Source organism: Grampus griseus, assembly GCF_964374135.1.
Source record: "Grampus griseus genome assembly, chromosome: 11".
In the NCBI taxonomy this organism is placed as follows: domain Eukaryota; kingdom Metazoa; phylum Chordata; class Mammalia; order Artiodactyla; family Delphinidae; genus Grampus; species Grampus griseus.
Genome location: NC_139005.1, coordinates 76,737,984 through 76,764,462, shown reverse-complemented (window position 1 = coordinate 76,764,462; position 26,479 = coordinate 76,737,984). Strand labels below are relative to the sequence as shown.

The 26,479-nt window shown below is 35.6% G+C and overlaps 1 protein-coding gene across 1 annotated transcript in view; it reads left to right on the top strand.

The window, feature by feature from the left end:
* Positions 1 to 1,231: 1,231 nt before the first annotated feature.
* The window catches only part of CEP83 (centrosomal protein 83), a 68,924-nt gene continuing 43,676 nt past the window's right edge, over positions 1,232 to 26,479 (top strand). The window contains exons 1-5 of the mRNA XM_082666672.1: positions 1,232 to 1,261; positions 1,394 to 1,666; positions 2,100 to 2,250; positions 18,029 to 18,121; positions 19,998 to 20,129. Of these exons, the coding sequence (XP_082522798.1) occupies positions 1,494 to 1,666; positions 2,100 to 2,250; positions 18,029 to 18,121; positions 19,998 to 20,129 (549 nt within the window). The 5' untranslated portion in view covers positions 1,232 to 1,261; positions 1,394 to 1,493. The remainder of the gene's footprint in view (positions 1,262 to 1,393; positions 1,667 to 2,099; positions 2,251 to 18,028; positions 18,122 to 19,997; positions 20,130 to 26,479) is intronic.

Genomic DNA, 26,479 nt, shown 5'->3' with positions numbered 1-26,479 from the left:
GCTGCGGAGCGACTAAGCCCATGCGCCACAACTACAGAGCCTGTGCTCTAGAGCCCGTGAGCCACAACTACTGAGCCTGCATGCCACAACTACTGAAGCCCACGCGCCTAGAGCCCGTGCTCCGCAACAAGAGAAGCCACTGCAATGAGAAGGTCGGGCACCGCAACGAAGAGTAGCCCCCGCTTGCTGCAACTAGAGAAAGCCTGCGCACAGCAACGAAGACCCAACACAGCTGAAAATAAATAAATAAAATAAATTAATTAAAAAAAAATTACATGCCACTTTTATGATCCAGTTTATTAATTCCATGGCAAATGTATATTCTTGACAGGATAATGTTGTGGCAGCTGCTACTACAAACAGTGCACTCTGCATTTGCAAAGGTTGAATCCTTGTGCACATTTAACCGAAGAATAAGGAGTAAAGTGTCCTTGAAAGACTTTTACCCCTCTGTTAAAATAGATAAAGCAGGAAACCAAAGCAACCTCAATTTTAGTTTAAAAGTCTTCTTATGTAATACGTAGACATCACGTTAATTTATCAGAAATGATGTAGTTCAAGCAAGACTCAGTAATTTAATGGTGGGGTTGTGTAGGCTAAAGATGGTCTCTTGTAGTAAGAAAAGGTAATTCATAATAACCCATGACTAAGGGAGGTACTGTTAGGAAAAAATATATATAATAGTTTTGAAAAAGATGAATGAAGTTAAAAGGGACAGAATTGTTTTGATTAAATTTTTTGTTTTTAATTATTTACAGTAAGAACACTGTGTCATATTTTACTTCTAGATAGAGCAAACATTTGGTTACTTTCATAATCCTGGATTGGTGCTTTTGGGGATAGCTGAGGTGATTGACTTTCCTGTTCTTAGCACAGTGCATAATACATAGATGATCAATATTTATATGTTGACTGATTTATTCTCTGAATCTGCAGCCTGAGTGCAGTCACCTTGTGTCAAATAAAAGATCCTTTGTAGCATTAATCACAGACATAATTACATGCTGAAGGTCATCTTTGTGAAGACTGTGATTCTCCCCAGACACTTATCAAGTTCCAAATAGCTTTTCCCCTGGTTTCAGAGTATGGATTTCGTACCAGAATCCACTCTTGAAGTTTACCTCAGTAACTTCAGGAAACATTGGTGATTTGTGACTCTGGGACTACCTATACTGAAAGAGTCGTTACATCTAGTTAGGCTAATACTTGAAGATATGACCTTGATGGGCACAGAAACTGCATGGAGTAAAGAAAATTTAAGGTATGATTCAACTTTATTCTTGAATTTTATGAACAACTGAAAATCTGAAAATTGAGTTTGTTATAGAAATGATAAGGAGAATAATAAGTGATGAGTTCACTGATCACTAATTAAGTGTATTTCTCTCTTCAGGTATAATTTGGCCTCCCGAGATTCTGTCTTAGCACGAAGAAAGTGAAAAATACTCTTGAAAAGAAAACTAAGACAATAAGAAAGCAAGACTTGCTTTTACATGGTTGTCAGCTCACTTACCAATATGGACACTTTTCCCACCATTTTTCCTCCTGGTGGAGACAGTGGGCTGACAAGTTCTCAATCTGAGTTCCAAAAAATGTTAATTGATGAACGGTTACGATGTGAACATCATAAAACTAATTATCAGACTCTGAAAGCTGAACACACAAGGTAAATAAATTACTTAAATTTGGAAGTGAGAGGCTTGATTAAAATTTTTTATTTTGTCTAAATGTTTGCTCTGGAACATACAGTATAATTTTGTTATTTTGCAGTATACAATGTACATTTAAAACTTTTAAAATACAAGTAAATTTTCTTTAAATCAAGTGGATTATAAATTTGTAAAAGTCTTGTTTTGAAAGTAGCAAGACATATAAAATTAAATGTATCTAGGTGGCTAAATATGTTTTTTTCCCCTTCAAAGTAAAATTGCATTCAGAAATTACAGTGTTAATAATAAATGAAACTGTAAAGCAATTATATTTGTAAGTTTAATAAATATATGATGTTGATCTTGCTCTGTAGTGTTGGTTGACTTCACATAAAGTAATGCGATTAGAAAGCAAAGGATACACTTAAATTCTTCTTTTTAAAAAATCAGGTTGCAGGATGAGTACATAAAGTCACAAAATGAGCTCAAGCGCCTATTAAATGAAAAGCAAACTCACCAGGAAAAATTTCAGCTGCTGCTTGAAGAGCTACGAGGGGAGTTAGTAGAGAAAACTAAAGACTTAGAAGAAATGAAGCTGCAGGTAAGAAAATATATTCAAATTAGTATAAAAGTAGTCAGATATTTAGTGGAAATAAATAATTTTGGTAAATTTGGTAAATTTTCCCTATATTCTTAATGAATATTTTGTTGTATCTCTAGGTGGTATAACTTAATCTTCTTTCATATACTCTAGAATGTTAGCTACCCTGTAGGGTTTAGCCACAAAACTGTTATTTTAGGTAAATTTGTATTATATTTCCTGTTCTGATTTAAATAATACCTCACTCTTCAGAATAATTGGAGGAAAGACCAGTTTGTATTGATAAAAATTCACAATTTAAAAATATTTTTAAAAATAAAGGTGTATTGGATTTAAGTATTGATCTAGTGCTTGTTACAAGAAGGCATTATTAATATTGGAGTCATGGGTTGATAGAGTGAAAAGCCATCTTTCAAGTCATCCAGTGTGGCATTATTATCCAATTCATGTATTCTTTTGACAGCAGTGTTAAAGGAGTTTGTCATTCCGTATTATCTCGAAATCTTCCATTGTTGGAAACACCACCACTTAAGCTTGGGTTGGACCCTCCACCATGTTTACTGTTTCATTCCTACATATACATATTTAGGTCATTTAAACAAATAAAAACCTTTGAAATGTGAGTTGAAGAGGGAAATATAATTTAAACCTTTAGAATTGGTGGATTAATTTGTTTTGCAAAAATTGAGGCCTATATGAATGCAGTCTGTGAGCACTAAACCCAAGGTATTCAAAGTATTATTTTCAGGCATTGAAGATGTAATCACTGTTTCTTGAGAGTAACATGTAGACATGCTTATTTGTAATAAGCACATGCAAAATAGCCTAAGAAGACTAGAGTGGCTATATTAATATCAGATAAAATAGACTTCAAGACAAAGAGTATCATTAAAGATAAAAAGAACGTTTTTATAACCAAAAAAAAGGGTCATTTCACCAGGAGGGTGATGACCTTCAACAAATAGTTATGTTTCTATTCCTTAGTTTTCTCACGTGATAAAGGGCATAAAGGTTTTTATCTAACAGGGGTTGCTGTAAGGACTGATGAGATTATAACCTGTATATTTTCAGTACGGTGTCTGGCACATAGTAGCTACTCATAAATGATGGCAATTTTTATTCTGTTGGAACACAGACTCCACGAGGGCAGGTAGAGTGTGTCTCCAGTGCTCAGGATGGTGCCTAGCAAGTATTTGTTAAATGAATGACATGAATAAGTAGAATAAATGAGCAAGTTGGAATTGTTCTATTCATATATAGTATAATGTTGCACTTGTTGTCTCATAGGTATCTAGAGCCTTAGCATCTTAGAGTTGATAATCATCTAGTTCTCTTTCATATCTGTCATGAATTGAATTGTGTCCCCGAAAAGATAAGTTGAAGTTCTAACTCCCAGTACCTCAGAATGTGACCTTATTTGGAAATAGGGTTTTACAGATGAAATTACTTAGGTTAAGATAAGGTCGTACTGAAGTATGACAGGCCCTTAATATAATATGACTGATGTCCTTAATAAGAAGAAGAGAAAAGACATAGAGACGGAAACACACGGGTGGTGGTGGAGCAGAGAGAACGTCCTATGATGACAGAAGCAGAGATTGAAGTGTTGCAGCTGCCAGGGAATGCCAAGGATTGCCAGCACATCAAGACAAGCTAGGACAGGGCAAGGAAGGGTTCTTCCTACAATTTTCAGAGGGAACACTTAGCTGACACCTTGATTTTGGACTTCTGGCCTCCAGAACTGTGAGGCAATAAATTTCAAAGCAGAATTCCCGTTTGGAACTCTTACGACACAGAGCTGTTCATTCTGTGCTTCAGTGCTTTCAGTGCTAGAGAACCTAGTGAATTGTAAAGTGATACACTTCCATTTATGGATTGGAGGATGTTAAGCATTTTCTCTATCATATTGAAAGGAAATCATCCTCCCTGTAGCCTCCCTGTTGGTTATTGCAGTGTTCCTTGGACCTACACAAAATAACTCTGGATATTTCTTCATGTGATAGCTTCCCAAATGTTTGCTGATAAATAAAATTTATCTGTTAAAGTTTCTGTTTTTCAAAATAAACATATCTGATTTCTATGTGATATTTACCTGGCAGAAATAACTGAAAGAAGCATTTATACATAAATACATGTATTGAAGCAGTTTAGCTATTTGCTTCAGGGGGTGTTTGCAATTTGTACAAATTGTGAGTTAAGTAAATTCAGCAAAGTAAAATCAGCAAGAAATACGTCAATGAAGGTTTTATGAAAGATGATTATTTTAAAAATACACATGTATTGTCTACCTGCAAAATGCCTTTTCAGATTTAGAATTTAATATCTCTGGCTTCATAGAAAAACAATGTAAAAGACATTCATTTAAAGAATATTTCTGCATCACTTGTGCAGTTGTAGTGAATGGGGATAATAATAGTGCCTAGCTCATAGGATGATTATAAAGTTGCAATGAATCAATGATTAGAAATTATTAGTATGGTGCTTTGATGTCGTAAGTGGTTACAACAAGTTAGCTATTACATTGTTGTTATGTAACATGTTAGCAAAACCTTTTTTAAAAATATGGGAGTCATTTTATATGTTTCTGAAAAAAATTTAAAAAAATTACTTTGCCAACAGGGAAGACATATGGGAACATATGTTTATGTATGACTGATTCACTTTGTTATAAAGCAGAAACTAACACACCATTGTAAAGCAATTATACCCCAATAAAGATGTTAAAAAAAAAATTACTTTGCCAAACATTTATATGCTTTCTTTGTGCCAGGTAATGAAAACTGTGTAAACCAGTACGTTTACCATTTTATTTGGCTGCTAGGAAGCTCAGAGCAAAATTTAATACTCAGTTTGTCATTAATCTTTTAAGAATCTCTGGCACAGCAATATTTGCCCCCTTAAATCAAAATATTCTTTGAAAAATTCTGGTCTGTTTTATATTATTATTTTTTTTTATTGGAGTATAATTGCTTTACAATGTTATGTTAGTTTCTGTTGTACAATGTACTGAATCAACTATATGTATACATATATCCCCTCCCTCTTGTACCTCCCTCCCCCCACCCCCCATCCCACCCATCTAGGTCATCACAGAGCACCGGGCCGAACTCCCTGTGCTATATAGCAGGTTTCCACTAGCTATCTGTTTTACACATGTTTTACACATGGTAGTGTATTTATGTCAAACCTTATCTTCCAATTCATCCCACCGGCCCCTTCCCCTGCTGTGTCCACACGTCTGTTCTCTACATCTGTGCTTCTTTTCCTGCCCTGCAAATAGGTTCATCTATACCATTTTTCTAGATTCCACATGTATGCGTTAATATTGTTTTGTATTATTAATATGACAAATGTTGGAGTATTGAAGATTTTTTATATATTTAGTATAGGTAATGACACATAGGCGGTTGTATGACAGAGCATTCTTTTAAGTTTCTTTTCAGACAAGCAGTGGCAGTATTCCATTAGAAATCTAAGACACAGCATAATTTCCTCCTAATATGACATTGAGTTAACCCTCTAATTCTATGTCTTTGGTGTATGTCAGCTTTGAGAGAGAGGGAGAGGGGAGGAAGATAGATTTTTTAATGTGTGTGCTTGTTGTTAATAAGTTTCTTATGAGATAAGCATCTCTAACCATAGATTTTTTTCTTTATCAGAGACCTCATTGATCACAAGACTCCTGTGTAGTTACCAATTGCAGTGTTGTTTTTTCCTTTGTGTAGATACATTTTTCCATCAGTATCATTTTCCTTCCATCTTATGGACTTTAACATTTCTTATAGTACAGAAATACTGGTGAGAATTTTTTCAGCTTTTGTATGTATATGTAAGAAATGGTGTTTAAAGGTATTTCAGCTGAGCGTTGAATTCTAGATTGACAGTTTTTTCCCCTAATACTTTAAAGATGTTGCTCTTCTGTCTTCTCACTTATGTGTCACATAAGAAATTTGTTGTTAGCTTTATCTTTGTTCTCTTTATCTAGTGTGTCTTTTTTTCTTGTCAGCTCTTAAGATTTTTTCTTTATTGCTTTTCAGTAATTTGACCTGCCTTTGCACATATCTTCATGTTTCTGGTGCTTGAGGTTTAATGAGCTTCTTGAGTCTGTGGGGTTATAGTTTTCATCAAATTTAGAAAAATTTTAGATATTTTATCGCAATATTTTTTTCTGCCTCCTATTTGATTTCCTTTGGAGACTCTGCTAGTAGGCCACTGAAAGTTCTCCCATAACTCACTGATGTTCTGTTTGTTTATTTTTAAAGATTTATTTTTAAATTTATTTATTTATGGCTGTGTTGGGTCTTAGTTGCAGCACGCAGGATCTTTGTTGAGGCACACGGGATCTTTCATTGCGGCGCAGAGCTCTTGGTTGCGGCATGCAGGCTTCTCTCTAGTTGTGACGTGCAGCTTTTTCTCTTCTTTAGTTGTGGCATGTGGGCTCTGTAGTTTGCGGCATGCAGGCTCTCTAGTTGAGGCGCATGAGCTCAGTAGTTGTGGCGTGTGGGCTCAGTTGCCCCTCAGCATGTGGGATCTTAGTTCCCTGACCAGGGATCAAACCCGTGTCCCCTGCATTTTAAGGCGGATTCTTTTTCACTGGACCACCAGGGGAAATCCCTGTTTATTTATTTTTAATCTTTTTTGTCTCTTTGTTTCATTTTGGATAGTTTCTGTTGTCATGTCTTTAAGTTCTCTGATCTTTTTTCCTGCAGTGTCTAATCTGCCAGTAATTTTATAGTGCATTTTTCATCTCAGAAATTGTAGTTTTTATCCTGAAGTCCAGTTTTGATTTTTTTCATATTTTCCTTGACATGTTCAATCTTTACTTGTAGCTTTATGTGGAATTCAGTTATAGTAACTATATTAATGTCTTTGCTAATTTTAGCATCTCTGTCACTTCTGGGTTGGTGTTGGTTGGTTGATTTTCTTTTCCTATTTATTGTGGGTAGTATTTTCGGGCTTCTTTACATATCTGCTAAATTAAAAAAAATTTTTTTTGTATTTAAGTTTCAGGTGTAGAGCACTATGGTTCAACCTCTGTATACACTAGAGTTACCACCACCACAAGTCTAGTTATCATCCATCGCCATACAGCTGACCCCCTTCATCCATTTTGCTCACCTCCCAACCCCCTTCTTCTCTGGTAACCACTAATCTGTTCTCTGTATCTCTGAGTTTGCTTTTGTTTGATTTTGTTTGTTTGTTCATTGGTGTGTGTGTTTTGATTCCTCATATGAATGAAATCATATGGTATTTGTCTTTGTCTGATTTATTTCAGACAAAGAAACTTAGCATCATACTTAGCATCATACCCTCAAGGTCCAACCATGTTTTGAATGGCAGGATTTCATTTTTTTATGGCTGAGTAGTATTTTGTTGTCTGTGTGTGTTTGTGTATGTGTGTGTATGTATAATGTTCTCTTTATCCATTCATCCATCAGTGGGCACTTAGGTTGTTTGCATATCTTGGCTATTGTAAATAATGCTGCAGTGGACATAAGGGTTCATATATCTTTTTGAATTAGTGTTTTCATGTTCTTTAGATAAATACCCAGAAGTGGAATTGCTGGATCATATAGTAGTTCTATTTTTAATTTTTTTAAGGAAGCTCTATACTGTTTTCCATAGTTGCTGCACCAATTTACATTCTCACCAACAGTGTAACAGGGTTCTCTTTGCTCCGTATACTCATCAACCCTCGTTATTCATTGTTCTTTGATAATCACCATTTCTGACAGGTATGAGATGATATCTCATGGTTTTGATATGCATTTTCCTGATGATTAGTAATGTTGAGCATCTTTTTATGTGCCTGTTGGCCAGCCTTATGTCTTCTTTGGAAAAATGTTTATTCACATTCTCTGCCCATTTTTAAGTTGGGTTGCTTGGTTTTTTCTTGTTGTTGAGTTGTAGATAGGTGATTTGCAAATAACTTCTCCCATTTAGTAAGCTGCCTTTTGTTTTGATTATGGTTTCCTTTGCTGTACAGAAGCTTTTCAGTTTGATGTCTGTTTTTTGCTTTGGTTTCTCTTTCCTTTGAAGTCTGATCCACTGAAACATTGGTAAGATTAATATCAGTAAGGTTGCCACTTATGTTTTCTTCTAGGAATTTTATGGTTTCAGGTCTTGAATTCAAGTCTTTATTCCATTTTGAGTTAATTTTGTGTATGGTGTAAGATGGTGGTCTAGTTTTTTATTTTTTTTTTGCATGTGGCTGTCCAGTTTTCACAGTATCATTGACTGAAGAGACTGACTTTTTTCCCAGTATCATTTTTTTTGAATTTTATTTTATTAATTTGTTTATACAGCAGGCTCTAATTAGTTATCCATTTTATACATATTAGTGTATATATGTCAATCCCAATCTCCCAGTTCATTACACTATCACCTCCTCCCGCCACCACTTCCCCCCAGGTGTCCATATGTCTGTTCTCTACATCTGTATCTCAATTTCTGCCTTGCAAACTGGTTCATCTGTACCATTTTTCTAGGTTCTACATATATGCATTAATATATTTGTTTTTCTCTTTCTGACTTACTTCACTCTGTATGACAGTCTCTAGATGCATCCATGTCTCTACAAATGACCCAATTCCGTTCCTTTTTATGGCTGAGTAATATTCCATTGTATATATGTGCCACATTTACTTTATCCATTCATCTGTCAATGGGCATTTAGGTTGCTTCCATGACCTGGCTTTTGTAAATAGTGCTGCAGTGAACATTGGGGTGCATGTGTCTTTTTGAATTATGGTTTTCTTTGGGTATATGCCCAGTAGTGGGATTGCTGGATCATATGGTAAATCTATTTTTAGTTTTTTAAGGAACCTCCATACTGTTCTCCATAGTGGCTGTATCAATTTACATTCCCACCAAGAGTGCAAGAGGGTTCCCTTTTCTCCACACCCCCTCCAGCATTTGTTGTTTGTAGATTTTTTGATGATGCCCATTCTGACTGGTGTGAGGTGATACCTCACTGTAGTTTTGATTTGCATTTCTCTAGTAAGTAGTGATGTTGAGCAGCTTTTCATGTGCTTCTTGGCCATCTGTATGTCTTCTTTGGAGAAATATCTATTTAGGTCTTCTGCCCATTTTTGGATTGGGTTGTTTGTTTTTTTAATATTGAGCTGCATGAGCTGTTTATATATTTTGGAGATTAATTCTTTGTCCATTGATTTGTTTGCAAATATTTTCTACCATTCTGAGCGCTGTCTTTCCATCCTATTTGTAGTTTCCTTTGCTGTGTAAAAACTTAAGTTTCATTAGGTCCTATTTGTCTATTTTTGTTTTTATTTCCATTACTCTAGGAGGTGGATCAAAAAAAATCTTGCTGTGATTTATGTCAAAGAGTGTTCTTTCTATGTTTTCCTCTAAGAGTTTTATAGTGTCCAGTCTTACATTTAGGTCTCTAAACCATTTTGAGTTTATTTTTGTATATGGTGTTAGGGACTGTTCTAATTTCATTCTTTTACCTGTAGCTGTCCAGTTTTCCCAGCACCACTTATTGAACAGGCTGTCTTTTCTCCATTGTATATCCTTGCCTCCTTTGTCATAGATTAGTTGACCATAGGTGCATAGATTTATCTCTGGGCTTTCTATCCTGTTCCATTGATCTATATTTCTGTTTTTGTACCAGTTACCATATTGTCTTGATTACTGTAGCTTTGTAGTATAGTCTGAAGTCAGGGAGTCTGATTCCTCCAGCTCCGTTTTTTTCCCTCAAGACCACTTTGGCTATTCGAGGTCTTTTGTGTCTCCATACAAATTTTAAGAATTTTTGTTCTAGTTTTGTAAAAAATGTCATTGGTAATTTGATAGGGACTGCACTGAATCTGTAGATTGTATTGGGTAGTATAGTCATTTTCACAATATTGATTCTTTCAATCCAGGAACATGGTATATCTCTCCATCTGTTGGTATCATCTTTAATTGCTTTCATCAGTGTCTTATGGTTTTCTGCATACAGGTCTTTTGTCTCCCTAGGTAGGTTTATTCCTAGGTATTTTATTATTTTTGTTGCAATGGTAAATGGGAGTGTTTCCTTCATTTCTCTTTCAGATTTTTCATCATTAGTGTATAGGAATGCAAGAGATTTCTGTGCACTAATTTTGTATCCTGCAACTTTACCAGATTCATTGATTAGCTCTAGTAGTTTTCTGGTGGCATCTTTAGGATTCTTTATGTATAGTATCATGTCATCTGCAAACAGTGACAGTTTTACTTCTTCTTTTCCAAGTTGTATTCCTGTTATTTCTTTTTCTTCTCTGATTGCCATAGTTAGGACTTCCAAAGCTATCTTGAATAATAGTGGCGAGAGTGGACATCCTTATCTTGTTCCTGATCTTAGAGGAAATGCTTTCAGTTTTTCACCATTGAGAATGATGTTTGCTGTGGGTTTGTTGTATATGGCCTTTATTATGTTGAGGTAGGTTCCCTCTGTGCCTACTTTTTGGAGAGTTTTTATCATAAATGATGTTGAATTTTGTCAAAAGCTTTTTCTGCATCTATTGAGATGATCATATGGTTTTTATTCTTCAGTTTGTTAATATGGTGTATTACATTGATTGATTTGCGTATGTTGAAGAATCCTTGCATCCCTGGGATAAATCTCACTTGATCATGGTGTATGATCCTTTTAATGTGTTGTTGGATTCTGTTTGCTAGTATTTTGTTGAGGATTTTTGCATCTATATTCATCAGTGATATTGGTCTGTAATTTTCATTTTTTGTAGTATCTTTGTCTGGTTTTAGTATCAGGATGATGGTGGCCTCATAGAATGAGTTTGGGAGTGTTCCTTCCTCTGCAACTTTTTGCAGGAGTTTGAGAAGGATTTGTGTTAGCGCTTCTCTAAATGTTTGATAGAATTCACCTGTGAAGCTATCTGGTCCTGGATTTTTGTTTGTTGGAAGTTTTTTCATTACATTTTCAATTTCATTACTTGTGATTGGTCTGTTCATATTTTCTATTTCTTCTTGGTTCAGTCTTGGAAGGTTATATCTTTCTAAGAATTTGTCCATTTCTTCCAGGTTGTCCATTTCATTGGCATGGAGTTACTTGTAGTAGTCTCTTAGGATGCTTTGTATTTCTGCGGTGTCTGTTGTAACTTCTCCTTTTTCATTTCTCATTTTATTGATTTGAGTCCTCTCCCTCTTTTTCTTGATGAGTCTGGCTAATGGTTTATCAATTTTATCTTCTCAAAGAAGCAGCTTTTAGTTTTATTGATCTTTGCTATTGTTTTCTTTGTTTCTATTTCATTTATTTCTGCTCTGATCTTTATGATTTCTTTCGTTCTGCTAACTTTGGGTTTTGTTTGTTCTTCTTTCTCTAGTTCCTTTAGGTGTAATGTTAGATTGTTTATTTGAGATGTTTGTTGTTTCTTGTGGTAGAATTGTATTGCTATAAACGTCACTCTTAGAACTGCTTTTGCTGCATCCCATAGGTTTTGGATCGTCATGTTTTCATTGTCATTTGTCTCTAGGTATTTTTTGATTTCCTCTTTGATTTCTTCACTGATCTCTTGGTTATTTTATAACGTATTGTTTAGCCTCCATGTATTTGTGGGTTTTTTTCCCTGTAATTGATTTCTAATCTCATATCGTTGTGGTCAGAAAAGATGCTTGGTAAGATTTCAGTTTTCTTAAATTTACTCAAGTTTGATTTGTGACCCAAGATGTGATCTGTCCTGGAGAATGTTCCATGCACAGTTGAGAAGAAAGTGTAATCTGCTGTTTTTGGATGGAATGTCCTGTAAATATCAATTAAATCTATCTGGTCTTTTGTGTCATTTAAAGCTTGTGTTTCCTTATTAATTTTCTGTTTGGATGATCTGTCCATTGGTGTAAGTGGGGTGTTGAAGTCCCCCACTACTATTGTGTTACTGTCGATTTCCTCTTTTATAGCTGTTAGCAGTTGCCTTATGTATTGAGGTGCTCCTGTGTTGGGTGCATATATATTTATAATTGTTACATCTTCTTCTTGGATTGATCCCTTGATGATTATGTAATGTCCTTCCTTGTCTCTTGTAACATTCTTTGTTTTAAAGTCTATTTTATCTGCTATGAGTATTGCTACTCCAGCTTTCTTTTGATTTCCATTTGCATGGAATATCTTTTTCCATCCCCTCACTTTCAGTCTGTATGTGTCCCTAGGTCTGAAGTGGGTCTCTTGTAGACAGCATATATATGGGTTTTGTTTTTGTATCCATTCCGCAAGCCTGTGTCTTTTGGTTGGAGCATTTAATCCATTAACGTTTAAGGGAATTATCAATATGGTTATTCCTATGACCATTTTCTTAATTGTTTTGTGTTTGTTTTTGTAGGTCCTTTTCTTCTCTTGTGTTTCTCACTTAGAGAAGTTCCTTTAGCATTTGTACAGCTGGTTTGGTGGTGCTGAATTCTCTTAGCTTTTGCTTGTCTGTAAAGCTTTTGATTTCTCCATCAAATTTGGATGAGATCCTTGCTGGGTAGAGTAATCTTGGTTGTAGGTTCTTCCCTTTCATCACTTTAAATATGTCATGCCACTCCCTTCTGGCTTGTAAAGTTTCTGCTGAGAAATCAGCTGTTAACCTTATGGGAGTTCCCTTGTATGTTGTCATTTTTCCCTTGCTGCTTTCAGTAATTTTTCGTCTTTAATTTTTGCCAGTTTGATTACTATGTGTCTCAGTGTGTTTCTCCTTGGGTTTATCCTGTCTGGTACTCTCTGTGCTTCCTAGACTTGCATGGCTATTTCCTTTCCCATGTTAGGGAAGTTTTCAACTATAATCTCTACAGATATTTTTTTGGGTCCTTTCTCTCTCTCTTCTCCTTCTGGGACCCCTATAATGTGAACGTTGTTGTGTTTAATATTGTCCCAGAGGTCTCTTAGGCTGTCTTCATTGCTTTTCATTCTTTATTCTGTTCTGCAGGAGTGAATTTCACCATTCTGTCTTCCAGCTCACTTAATCCCTTCTTCTGCTTCAGTTATTCTGCTATTGATTCCTTCTAGTGTATTTTTAATTTCAGTTACTGTATTGTTTATTTCTGTTTGTTTGTTCTTTAATTCTTTTAGGTCTTTGTTAAACATTTCTTGCATCTTCTTCATCTTTGCCTTCTTCCTTTTTCCAGGGTCCTGGTTCAGCTTCACTGTCATTATTCTGAATTCTTTTTCTGGAAGGTTGCCTATCTCCACTTCATTTAGTTGTTTTTCTGGGGTTTTATCTTGTTCCTTCATCTGGTACATAGCCCTCTGCCTTTTCATCTTGTCTGTCTTTCTGTGAATGTGGTTTTTGTTCCACAGGGTGCAGGATTGTAGTTCTTCTTGCTTCTGTTGTCTGCTCTCTGGTGGATGAGGCTATCTAAGAGGCTTGTGCAAGTTTCCTGATGGGAGGGACTGGTGGCGGGTAGAGCTGGGTGTTGCTCTGGTGGGCAGAGCTCAGTAAAACTGTAATCCACTTGTCTGCTGATGGGTAGGGCTGGGTTCCCTCCCTGTTGGTTGTTTGGCCTGAGGCATCCCAACACTGGAGCCTACCTGGACTTTTTGGTGGGGCTAATGGCGAACTCTGGGAGGGCTCAAGCCAAGGAGTACTTCCCAGAACTTCTGCTACCAGTGTCCTTGTCCTCACAGTGAGACACAGCCACTCCCCGCCTCTGCAGGAGACCCTCCAACACTAGCAGGTAGGTCTGGTTCAGTCTCCTATGGTGTCACTGCTCCTTCCCCTGGATCCCGATGTGCACACTACTTTGTGTGTGCCCTCCAAGAGTGGACTCTCTTTTTCCCCCAGTCCTGTCAAAGTCCTGCAATCAAATCCCACTAGCCTTCAAAGTCTGATTCTCTGGGAATTCCTCCTCCCATTGACAGACTCCCGGGTTGGGAAGCCTGACATGGAGCTCAGAACCTTCACTCCAGCGGGTGGGCTTCTGTGGTATAAGTGTTCTCCAGTTTGTGAGTCACCCACCCAGCAGTTACGGGATTTGATTTTATTGTGATTGCACCCCTCCTACCGTCTCATTGAGGCTTCTCCTTTGTCTTTGGATGTGGGGTATCATTTTTGGTGAGTTCCAGTGTCTACCTGTTGATGATTGTTCAACAGTTAGTTGTGATTTCGGTGCTCTCGCAAGAGGGAGTGAGCGCACGTCCTGCTGCTCCACCATCTTGAACCAGTCTCCTCCCCAATATCATTTATTGAAGAGGCTGTTTCAGGCCTTGAATTCCAGTCTGTAATCCATTTTGAGTTAATTTGTATATGGTGTAAGATAGTCGTCTAGTTTTATTTTTTTGCATGTGGTGGTCCAGTTTTCCCACCAGTATCACTTATTGAAGAGACTGTCCTTTCTGCAGTGTATTTCTTTCTTTTGTCATAGATTAAATGTCCATATATGCATGGGCTTTTTTCTGGGCTCTCTATATTCTGTTCCATTGATCTATGTGTCTGTTTTTGTGCCGGTATCATACTGTTTTGATTACTATAGCTGTGTAGTATAGTTTGAAATCATGGAGTGTGATACTGCCAGCTTTGTTCTTATTTCTCAAGATAGTTTTGGCTATTCAGAGTCTTTTGTCATTCCATGCAAACTTTAGAATTATTTCTTCTGGTTCTGTGAAATCTGCCACTGGCATTTTGTAGGGATTGCACTGAATCTGTAGATTGCTTTGGGTAGTATGCATATTTTAACAATATTCTTCCAATCCATGAGCAAGGAATATTTTTCCATTTTTTGAGTATCTTCAGTTTTTTTCATCTGTGTCTTATAGTTTTCAGTGTACAGTTTTTCCCGTCCTTGGTCAAATTTATTCTTAGGTCTTTTATGCCTGGTAAATATTTATTGGATGCTAGACATTGTGAATTTTACTTTGGTGAGTGCTAGATATTTTTGTATTCTGGTAAATATTCTTAAGCTTTGTTCTGGGACACAGTTCCTTGGAAACAGTTTTATCATTCTGAGTCTTGCTTTTAGGATTTGTTAAGTGAGAACAGATTAGTGTTTAGTGCTAATTATTCCCACTACTGAGAGCCTTCTGAGTACTCTACTCGTATCTCTCTGGAATGAAGTTTTAAGTCTGGCTTTTGGGAAAAGGAACTCTGTGAGAGCTCTAAATACTCATCCCTCTAATCCTTTCAGGTGGTCCTTTGCCATGGCCAGGAAGCTTTTGCAAAGCTCACCTTCTGTGTTTTCTGTTTCTTAGGGATCTTCCTTGCTTCATTATGTCCAATGTCTTGAAAACCATCGTGGTTTTTTTTGTTCAGTCTTTTGTTTGTTTCAGGCAGGAGGGTAAACCTGGTCTCTATGCCATCTGCTGGCAGTGGAAGCACTTTTTTTTTTTTTTTTTTGCGGTATGCGGGCCTCTCACTGTTGTGGCCTCTCCCGTTGTGGAGCACAGGCTCCGGACGCGCAAGCTCAGCGGCCATGGCTCACGGACCCAGCCACTCCGCGGCATGTGGGATCTTCCCGGACCGGGGCATGAACCCGTGTCCCCTTCATTGGCAGGCAGACTCTGAACCGCTGCGCCACCAGGGAAGCCCAGCACTTTTATTTTTAATTAAAATATTTTAATTAATTATGGAAATCTCAAACAAGTACAGAAGTATAGTGAGTGGTACGATGCATCCCCACATACCCATCACCCAGCATCAGTAATTACCATCTCTGAGCCAGTCTTGTTTTATCTTCTAACACTTCTGCCTCTGTCTCTCAACCCCTCTGGATTATTTTGAAGCAAATCATATCATCTCAACCCTAAATATTTTAGTATACATCTCTATTATATACCAAAGCAGTTCCTCAAAAGTGTTTCCACGATACCATTTACATACCTAAAGTACTTATTTCTTTGAACCTCTTAGTGTTGTGTCTTTGTTCACGTATTCCTAATTTTCTCACAGTTTTGCTTGTTTGTTGTTATTTTTAAAGTTGGTTTGTTTGAAAAAGCATCCAAATAACATTTACTTATTCTTTTTTAATTACCATTCCTTCTCACTTTGGACTTGAAATTATTATAGACTCTTGACATCATAAACCATAATAACAGGATCTTTCCATCTGGTTTCTTTAGCCCCATTCACTGCCTCTCCTTCCCATAGCCACCAGTTCTCTCCCACCAAAACTTTTGATTCATCTTGCTTCTTCCTAAAATATACATATGGTAATGCTTATTCACCTTCAGTGAATAAGCAAGGTACAGAAAAATGTGTATGGTATGCCTTTCTTTATAGAAAAATTAGAAGTAGTATATATGCTTATATATCTGTGTACTGCTTCAAGAAGGGTACATAAATTATTGACAGTGGTTGCTTCCTAAGAGGGAAACTAGATGACTGAAGTGAGAAGACTTAGTTTTTTAATATTATATTTTGTTTGAATTATTTTATTTATGTAATTTATTCATTTTAAGTAAAAGGAAAAAATTTTTAAATACTGAGTAAATTATAAGAATATGAACTTGGTGTTCAGGAAGCTTCCACTATGTGGCTCCCACCTCTTTTCCTTTTGTTTCCAGCCAGGATGCAGCTCTCCAAGGTGGCGTTTAATGGAAGTGTGTCAGCATGGCCTTGGTGTCACAGAGTCTAGAGATTACTACCAACATTAACACAGGGGCGCAGGATTCTAAATTTTCTGTAGTGCTTAGGGTGGTTCTACCTAAAATGCCTTTAGGTCACCTTTGAGGATCATTTTTCTCCCCAGGGAATTTAATATTTTATCCATTCTTCGGTTTTGGGTTCTACCTAAGCTTTAGTTTTCCCATTCCTTTGATGTGCCATTCTTTCTGTCCTAAATATCTTTTTTGTTCATCTTTACCTTTCTGGTAAGCCTGTATTGCCTATTTTTATAGGTATTCGTATGTATAAATTATTTTTCACTTGAAAGTGTGAACTTTTTATGGGGAGAGATATACTTCCTTTGAGGTTTTGTAATCTTTAGCAAGTTTGACTCTGTGTGTTTCAGTTTTGATAAAAAGGGGTATGATAATGTAGCTATATTCTGGATTGTTGTAGGGATTAAATAAATTAATGCATGTAAGGAATTTAGAACAGTATGTTATGTAGATTATAGTATGTTGCACAATGCTTTACATATAGTAGGCATTCAGTAAAGTTTTTCGAATATTTGGAGTATTGATGAATAAACAAATAAATATTATTCTTAGTTTTCAGAGATTAATGTAAATACAAACTAGGTTTTTTTTTTTTTTTACAACTAGTATTCATTAATTAATTGATTAAAGAAATAATCGAGTGTTTCCTTTGTGCTAGGCAGTAGTGCGAGGTTTTGGGAACACATGATGACTAAAGACTAACTGTGTGTTCTTTTAAGGAGCTTACGTAAATACTTATTGAAATGTGAGTTCTATAAGAGTATAACATGGAGGAGCCTAAAGTAATTTTGCTGGTAAATATCAGCTTTCTCTGATTGAAAATAAGTCTGAAGAATTTCCTGTGGTATACCAAATTGTTATACCTTTATTTTGCTTGCTTTAGAAAATAGAATCAGCCACTGTATCCAACATGATAATCTTAGCTGCCAACATAGTTTTTCCTATTAATAACAATAATAATAATCAGTAATTGTCTTTACCTCATGTTAATGGAATTTTGGACATCTCTGAGAGCTTGAAATTGAGTTTCTTTGTTTCAAATGATGGTTCTATTTATATAATGGTTATTGTAAAATTAGGTATATCATGAAATTTCTATTAGTTTAATTTCATTGTCATAATTAGGAGAGAGGCTTTGAAATTTGTCTGATTCTTCAATTTAATATTTGTGATTTCATATTTAGAATTGTTTTATATTTCTCTACATATTAGGTATTAAGTCCACAGAAGTTGGAATTGTTACGAGCTGAAATACAACAAGAACTAGAAACTCCAATGAGAGAATGTTTTAGGCATCTGGATGAAGTAAGTAATTTGTATAGAAGGGCTGTGCATTTATCTACATGTGACTGTGAAAGGCTTGAGGAAAAGCATCATTCTCCTACTCAGAAGCCCTGCAACAGCTTCCGTTCTTACTCAGAGTCCTTATAGCAGCCTTTAAGACTGCAGACGATCAGATCCCATTCTTGTGTCCACATTTGGCCTTCTTGGTGTTTCTTTGGCACTTCAGAAACGGTGCAGTTCAAGTCTTTGCCCTAGCTGTTATTCCTGCCACATATCTCTTGGCTAATTTTCTCATCTTTTTCAAGTCTGCTGAAATTTCACCTTTCCAGTAGGGCCTACTTTGACCAACCCCTGCCTCCTTTTAATATTGCAACTTGCCTTTCCTGTCACTCTTTAGACTTTTGGATACCCATTTACCCTGCTCTACTTTTTATTTTTCTCTAGTATTTATAATCTTCTAATATGCTATATAATATTTATTGTGCTTATTTTTAAAATTTTCCCTTTTACAACTGCTAGAATGTAAGTTGTATGAAAGGAGGAACCTTTATCTGGTTTTGTTCACTGTTAGAGTCCACGTTCCTAAAACACTTCCTAGCATACAACAGGTTCTCAATTAATGTTTTCTGAATGAAAGAATGAATTTCATGCAGCCTCAGAAAAGTAAAAATTTGTTAGTTTTTCTTCAGATTGAGATCAATCTCCTCATATGAAATGTTGGTATGATGTGACTGAATGTTTAATAAAGGGAACAGGAAGAGATGACAGATATTGACTATATTATGTACTATCCTAGACATTTTATACGTTATCTTATTTAATAAACATACTGGGCCTTATACATACAAATGAATATTGTCCCCCTCAAAATGGTCCCCTTTGGAAAGTTGTAGACTAGTGATGCTGTCATTGCACAAAACAGTTGTGGGAATCCTCTTTTATAAATGATTTTCTGGCTTGATAAAGTCATCTTTTCAATATCATCCTGATGGGTAACCAGAGCATTATGGTTTAGGAGTAGATTTGATTTTGGATTATAAAAAATTACTTAAATCTGAGGTAGGTGATCAAGTTAAGTAAAAGCATGTTTTTTTTTTTTAAAAAAAAGTATGTTTCTGATAAAATCACAAAACCCACTTTCTTGGTTTGTAAACAGGCTTAGAAATCTTTCAACTAAAGATATATAGTGAGCTGAGTATTTTAGGAGGCATGCTTTCCTTGTTAATTCCCTGATGTATGTTGGAATAGTGTCTCCATCTTCCTGCTCTGTTACCTGAGTTTTTATTGAGATTCAGAATGCCAGCAGCTTTTGAAGTGTTAGGAAGCAGAATTTTAGAGCATAGGCATTGCATGTGTTCTTGGTTAGTCAGGAGAGTTGGTGCTACATATATACTTCAGACTAGTGTGTTGAATTGGACTATCATTGTAATATTTGACTGAACCTTGAGTTACTGTACTAAACATTCAAATAATCATTTACCTACTTAGAATTCATCCTTTTTGACTTCTAAGGGGGTATTTTATATTTTATTACAGAATTTTAAAAATCTATTTTGAAAGGTGTGCTACATTTTTAAATATTATTTTATTAAGCCCAGAGGTCAAAAGTTTTGACATGCTAATACATTTTTATTATTAGAATCAGTGAGGAAATAAGATTAATTGAAGGGTAATTTGTTTTACTGATACCTTTTCAGGAGTGTGCTAGTTCTGTTTGTAGCATTCTTGTCATGAGAACTTTTCCAAGATTTGTTTATACTTCTGTTAAGCTTAATTTTTTACTTTTAGAATGGCTCTTAGTATAAAACAATTTAAAATTTTTGAAAAGGTGATTTTTGAAGTGAGTACAAATTTCATTTATAAATTTGTGATAAATTACAATCTTCTTTTAATTTAGGAAGTAGAAAAGTATAGAGCTGAATATAATAAACTTCGCTATGAGCATACATTTCTCAAATCAGAATTTGAACACCAGAAAGAAGAATGTGCACGTATTTTAGAAGAAGAAAAAATAAAATATGAATCAGAGGTGAGTGACTGATTATACTAGTTTAGTCTTTATCCTGCTAGTCAATAAAATTTTATGATTTTATATTTTTTGTGAATCTCAACCTAAAGTTGATTGCATAATTGTTTTATTAATTAATGGTTAAGTATTTGTCATGATTTTCATCTGCTCTATAGCAACATTTTTCTGGTGAATGTTCTTTTTGGACTGTTAAAAGAGGAAAAGATGAAGAAAATTTATTTTGCCCCAGTCAGTGGAGATAGATAGCAGAGACAGACTTCTCTTTGCAAATACAGTTTGTCTGTGTGATTGCTTATTTAGCACTGTCCCCCTCTACTTATTGGAATCAAACCGTGTTCAGGAGAGCTCTGGCTGTCAGCCCATGCTCCTTGTTTCCACTGATACAAACAAGGGGTTTATACATTAGGGTGTGCCCATCACCATCACTTCGTTCTTTCTGGCATCTACAACTGCAACATTCTGTCTCTGATGCCTATAGCCTATACCCCTATTCTCTATTAAGTTTGGCAGCCTCTCTTCTCATTTTGTCGTTTGTCTCCTAATTTTGCCAAAAACGAGGTTTGTGTCTCTTATTCTTCATGTTGCTTTTAGGTGATTTTTCAGGATGGAAAGAGAGAAATATCAGTTTTATGTTGCTATATTCAAATAAGAAATCTAATGCTAGTTGAATTTATTAAAAAATATCTTGTTGTCCGTACTTACATGAAGCATTGTATGTACAAACACATCTTCATAATACATTTATTGCATTGACTTTATTTGTAATTAAGAGCTAAAATATATTCTCCTTCCTTTACCAATTACTAATTGGATCAGACTGATTTCTTCTTATCAGTGAGCAAATTCCTCCATGATTGTTTGAAAAGTAAGAAGTTGAATGAGCTTTGGATCATTGGGGTCCATTAAGAATTTGGTACCAAAAAACTATAAATAATTATAGTCTTTTTCATTAAAAAAATTATTTATTTTTTTTTACATATGATCTCATGTCTATTATGGTCAGTGATATGGAGCAGGACCGTCTTATTTTCTCCATTTTAAATGGCGACACTGAAGCACGAGATAAGTGACTTGCCCAAAGTCTCACAGAAACTCAGCAGCCAAGTTAACAGTAGAGCTCAGGTACCCCAACTCCTACCCAGAGTTTTAAGTTTCAAATTATTAATGATTTGAGGTTGCCATGCTAATTAGGGGCCATCTAACCACTGGAATATTGTAGAGAGATCAATTGATTTATATTATGTAAGATTTTGAAAGATTTTGAGTCTGTAATTATGATAGACTTAAAGGAACTACATATAAAAATTTTCCTGTGGAAAAAAAAGAATGATAAAAAGATTTCCAACCTAAAATGTAGGTTTAGTATATTGAAGAGTAACTACTGAGGCTGAAGATAGTGATGCTTTATTTTATACTTTGCTTTTAAAGTCTAATGTTGATGTTTATCTGGTAATGATTATTTGTATTCTGTAGTTTCTAGTTTTATTGTGTTTTTAAAGAATGAAACCTGCATCTGAAACCTGATGCCTATTCTGTTTTTCACCCATGAAAGACCAAATGATATTCATTAAAAATTTTAAGGTGCCAGTGGCATCTTAAATAATTTTCTAATTGGAATGTCTTATGACATTCTTAGAAATCTGGAGATAAACGGCTAGCTAAGAAGCTATGATTAGTAAAGGCTAGAAAAGTAAAACTTTCTAATAAGACTGAAGTTCTCGTATGAGTGTGTTTCATGTTTGATAATTGCAATCATCGTTGCTTTTGTTGTGGTCATCCATTTACAATGCTTGGTGTCAGCTTATCTCTTGTAAAAATAAAATACAGTGTGTGTGTGAGTTGTGGGGGAAAAAAAAAGACTGAAGTTTTCTCCTTTCTACTTCCTAGTTGATTATGCAGGAGTAATATTAATTAGTGGATAATTGGGTGTCTGCTTTCATTCCATCACTTATCTTTACACTCCAGTTTCTCTTTACAGTTAAAGTAAAAACTAGTGAGATGATGTGGACACAAAACAGCAGTAAAACTTCAAAGTAAAGCCTACTCTTGCCATCTATCAACTTTACAATTTTAATTGGTATAAAATATATTAGCTTGGTGTATTAAAAATAATTGGATTTTCTTGCATTAATTAAGGAATCACACAATACTGTACATTTTCACTTCTACAGATAAAAGAAATAACTGAATATTCTTTAGTGTTTTGTTTCATAGGGGAATACTTGAGGAAGATTTTGTCAGTGTTTTCCTGAGGAGCACTCTAGGAATTCACATGTCCCTCATGATATTTTGAAGTTTAAAAAGTATATGAAAGAAGATATCTTTATGAAAAAGATAATGGCATGATTTCTCAGTGCATTTGACTGTATACAGATGAAATTCTGAAGTTACATATATAGTTGTTATTTGGAAGTGCTACTAGTGTGTTTATATTTTATTAGGACTCTGATTTTATATTTTTCTGCAAATAGTAATGAAGAGCAGTACAAAGAGTTTTAGGTACAGATGATTGTAATGTAGCCTGAATGAGTGAAAGAGTAATCCAGTGGAGATACTAAGATCTTGAGAGAGGGCAGTGAGCACTGCATCATATGAAGACCTGTCAGTGACACAGTACATAGTGACAGGTCTCCGAGATTATTCCATCATGCTTTCCAAACTGGCTGAGCTCTACCTTGGCTTGTATGGGGCTGGTGAGAAGCCAAATTTCCTATGGCAAAGAAGGAGAACTTCTTTGGGTCCCTGTTACCACATGCTGTTTTTTCATTATAGCACTGGTAGCACAGAACTTGATAATGCGCTCCTTCTTTGGGTCCTTATCCTGACATGTATGTCGGTAGACATCATGAAATCTCTCAAAACACTTCTTTTTTGTTCTGATAGGTTTTGAAGTTCTATCTGGAGTGCTGCTTTAGGTCCCGGTGGGTTCCGTTATCTGAAATATTCCAAGTTCTCTAACTTACACCCTTCTCAGATTACTCTGAACTATTGATACATTACAATAGATAAAAGTCTCCCAAATTAAAATTAAATTACTTCACAGTTGGAATTCTCTGGAATTGATTTTAGCAAACTTTTAAGAAGGGCTTTGTGAAATTTTACTCATTAAACTTTTCTGTGAAAGCAGTTTTGAATATCTCAAAAACTTAACTTTTTGCCTGTAAAATTTTAAACATTGCAGATGTTCATTTAGCATGACATGGGGAACGGACTTAACTTCTCTGTGCATCAGTGTCCTCATCTATAAAATGGTGTTGTCAGTAGTATCTATCTCATGGAGTTGTTTTGAGGATTTAATAAATTAATGTGTGTAAAGTGCTTAGACCACACATAGTAAGCCTTCAATAAATGGTAGTTGCTATTATCATTATTTAAAGTTCCACGTGCTCAGATTTCTTGAGTATATGATCTTGTCCTTTACTTGAGCATGTTAGGGTTTTCAGTGTCAGGTCTGCACTTAGATCCTCTAAGTATTTTGAGGGCACATATCTCATTACAGTGCCTGCATCCCCCATCTTCATCTCACCATCATTCTGACTGCTCTGCTTTCAGGTGCTCTCTGCCCTAGCTTTTCCTATCAGTCACAGTTAGTTATCTTTTACTACACTCATGACCTCTCGGGGCCTGAAAAAGGCATGTGTTTATTATCCCTATTCTCTTGTTCAGTTTGAGTAGAATTCTTCTAAAGACACTGAACATCACCTCATTTCCCAACAGTTCTTGCATCCCATCGTCTGATCTTTCCATATTTATGTCTGGAGGCAAATACATAGTCATGGGGAGAAAGTTCTTAGTACTGTCTTTCTCTTACTAGGAGAAAGTAAGGAGTTTAAGGAAAGGAGATGTTATCTTCCAAAATTAGATTAAAATATGAACTTAAATCTGTAAATAATTTAAGTGCTACCTTCTTCTTAGTGTAAATAAATGAGAAAATGGTTTTGTTTTCCATCATTGATATAGGAAAAATCAATTCTAATACATATAGGGGAAAAGGGGAAACTTGGAATAATAGGAATATAAAAAGGTAAGCTAACTTGACTTTAGAAACAAAGATCAGGGAACTTGAAATTTCATGTGCCAAATGTTTACCATAATGCCTGACAAATAGTAAACATTCAAATTAATGGTATTATCACTATTAGTACCTGACAGCATTAATCATAGTACTAATTTTCATAATAAATATAGTAGATATTTTTAAATAGATTTCATATTTGTAAGTGAGAAGCTACAGAAGTTGAAGAAGTGAAAGAAAACAAATTTGTATTTAATTTACTGGGAGAAGCACTTTATAATTCTTGGAATTTTGTCAGCAACCCTAGAGATTAGATAATCATTATTCCCATTTTATAAATGAGAAAACGCTCATGAAGCACTGAGAGACTGGTTCAAGGTTGGACAGCTAGTAGGTGGTAGAGCCAGGAATCAAATCTAGGTAGTCTGGGGGTTTCTGCTTCTGGCCATCGTAGAGTTTTAGGGACTGAATTTAACTTAAGGTGCTGACTAAAAACTGGGACAAAATATAGGAAGCTGTGGTTTTCAGACACTAGAAAACAGGTAGTACGTACTAGGCAGTGATCCCTAAAAGAAGGAAACAAATAAAATGAGCTCTGAGAGATTGCCTCATCTTATGTCCACCAGAGTGGAAAGGCCACCTAATGCGTGGTGCATTGCATAGAAGACTCAGAAGGATTTTATCTCAGTAGTAGGGCCAAATTAGCCCCACAATAGTGGCTACTCTGGTTCTGCCTAACAAGTGTAAAAGAAAGATTTGAAAGGATCAGACTATTCCTAAGTAACTTAACTGAATAATAGAACAAAGATTTAAACGTACCTAAAGGAATACAAAAGAACCTAACATTAAAATGAAATAAAATAAAAATAAAATTCAGAATGTCTGACATCCAGGATAAAAGGACTGGGTTCATAGTTGTATTCTACCAAACATTTAAGGAAGAAATTATACCCCGTCTTTACAATTTCTTTCTAAAGATAGAATCAGAAGGAATCTTCTTAATTCAGTCCATGAAGCCAGCATTACCCTAATACCTAATCCAAACAAAGACGTTACAAGAAGACTATAGACCAAACTCTCCCATGAACAAAGATGCAAGAATTCTCGATGCCACGTCGTTAGATCCCACATGCCGTGGAGCAGCTAAGCCCATGTGCCACAACTCCTGAGCCTGTGCTCTAGAGCCTGGGAGCCACAACTACTGGAGCCCGTGCTCCGTAACAAGAGAAGCCACCAAAATGAGAAGCCCGCACACCGCAGCGAAGAGTAGCCCCCACTCACCACAGCTAGAGCAAGCCCATGTGCAGCGACGAAGGCCCAATGCAGCCAAAAATAAGTAAAATAAAATAAATTAAAAAAATAATAAAGAATCCTCAGCAAAATATTAGCAAATTGAAATCAACAATGTATAAAAATAATAATGCATCATGAACAAGTAGGATTTATTTCAGGCGTTCAAAGCTGGTTCAACATTAGAAAATGAACTAATGTAATTCATCACATCAGTAGGCCAAAGAAGAAAAATCACATCATCATATCAATAGATACAGAAAAAGTTGTTGATAAAAGCCAACACCCATTCATGATAAAACTGTCAGCAAACTAGGACTAGAGGGGAGCTACCTCAACTTGATAAAGAACATCTATAAAAAAAAGTACAACTAACGTCATACTTAGTGGTGTGAAACCAGAAGCTGTCCCACTAAAATCAGGGAACAAGGCAAGGATGTCCCCTCTTACCACTCCTTTTCAGTATTGTACTGGAGTCTTAGCTAATACAATAAGACAAGAAAAGGAAATAAAAGACATACAAATTTGGAAGGAAGAAATAGAGCTGTCTTTGCTTACAGATACATGATTGTGCAGAAAATCTGAAACAATCAATAAAAAACTCCTGGAACTAATGCAGCTTTTACAGTGGAGTTGCAGGATACAAGGTTAATATACAAATGGCAGTCACTTTCCTATATGACAGTAATCAACAAGTGGAATCTGAAATTAAAAACATCATTTACATTAGCACCCCCTCCAAATGAAATACTTAAAAAAATATGTAGAAGATCTAAATGAAGATCTGATGAACATAATCACAGGATGAATAGAGTGGTATTTCACCTTCATGGAGAGGAAGACTTAATGTTGCCAAGATGTCTGTGCTTCCCAGCTTAATCTGTAGATTAAGTACAATCCCAGTCAAAACCCCAGCAAGTTTTGTGGATATTGACAAACTGATTCTAAAGCTTATAGAGAGCGGCAAAAGACCCAGAATAGCCAGCACAATACTGAAGAACAAAGTTGAAGAACTGACTATAAAGCTATGGTAATCAAGACAGTG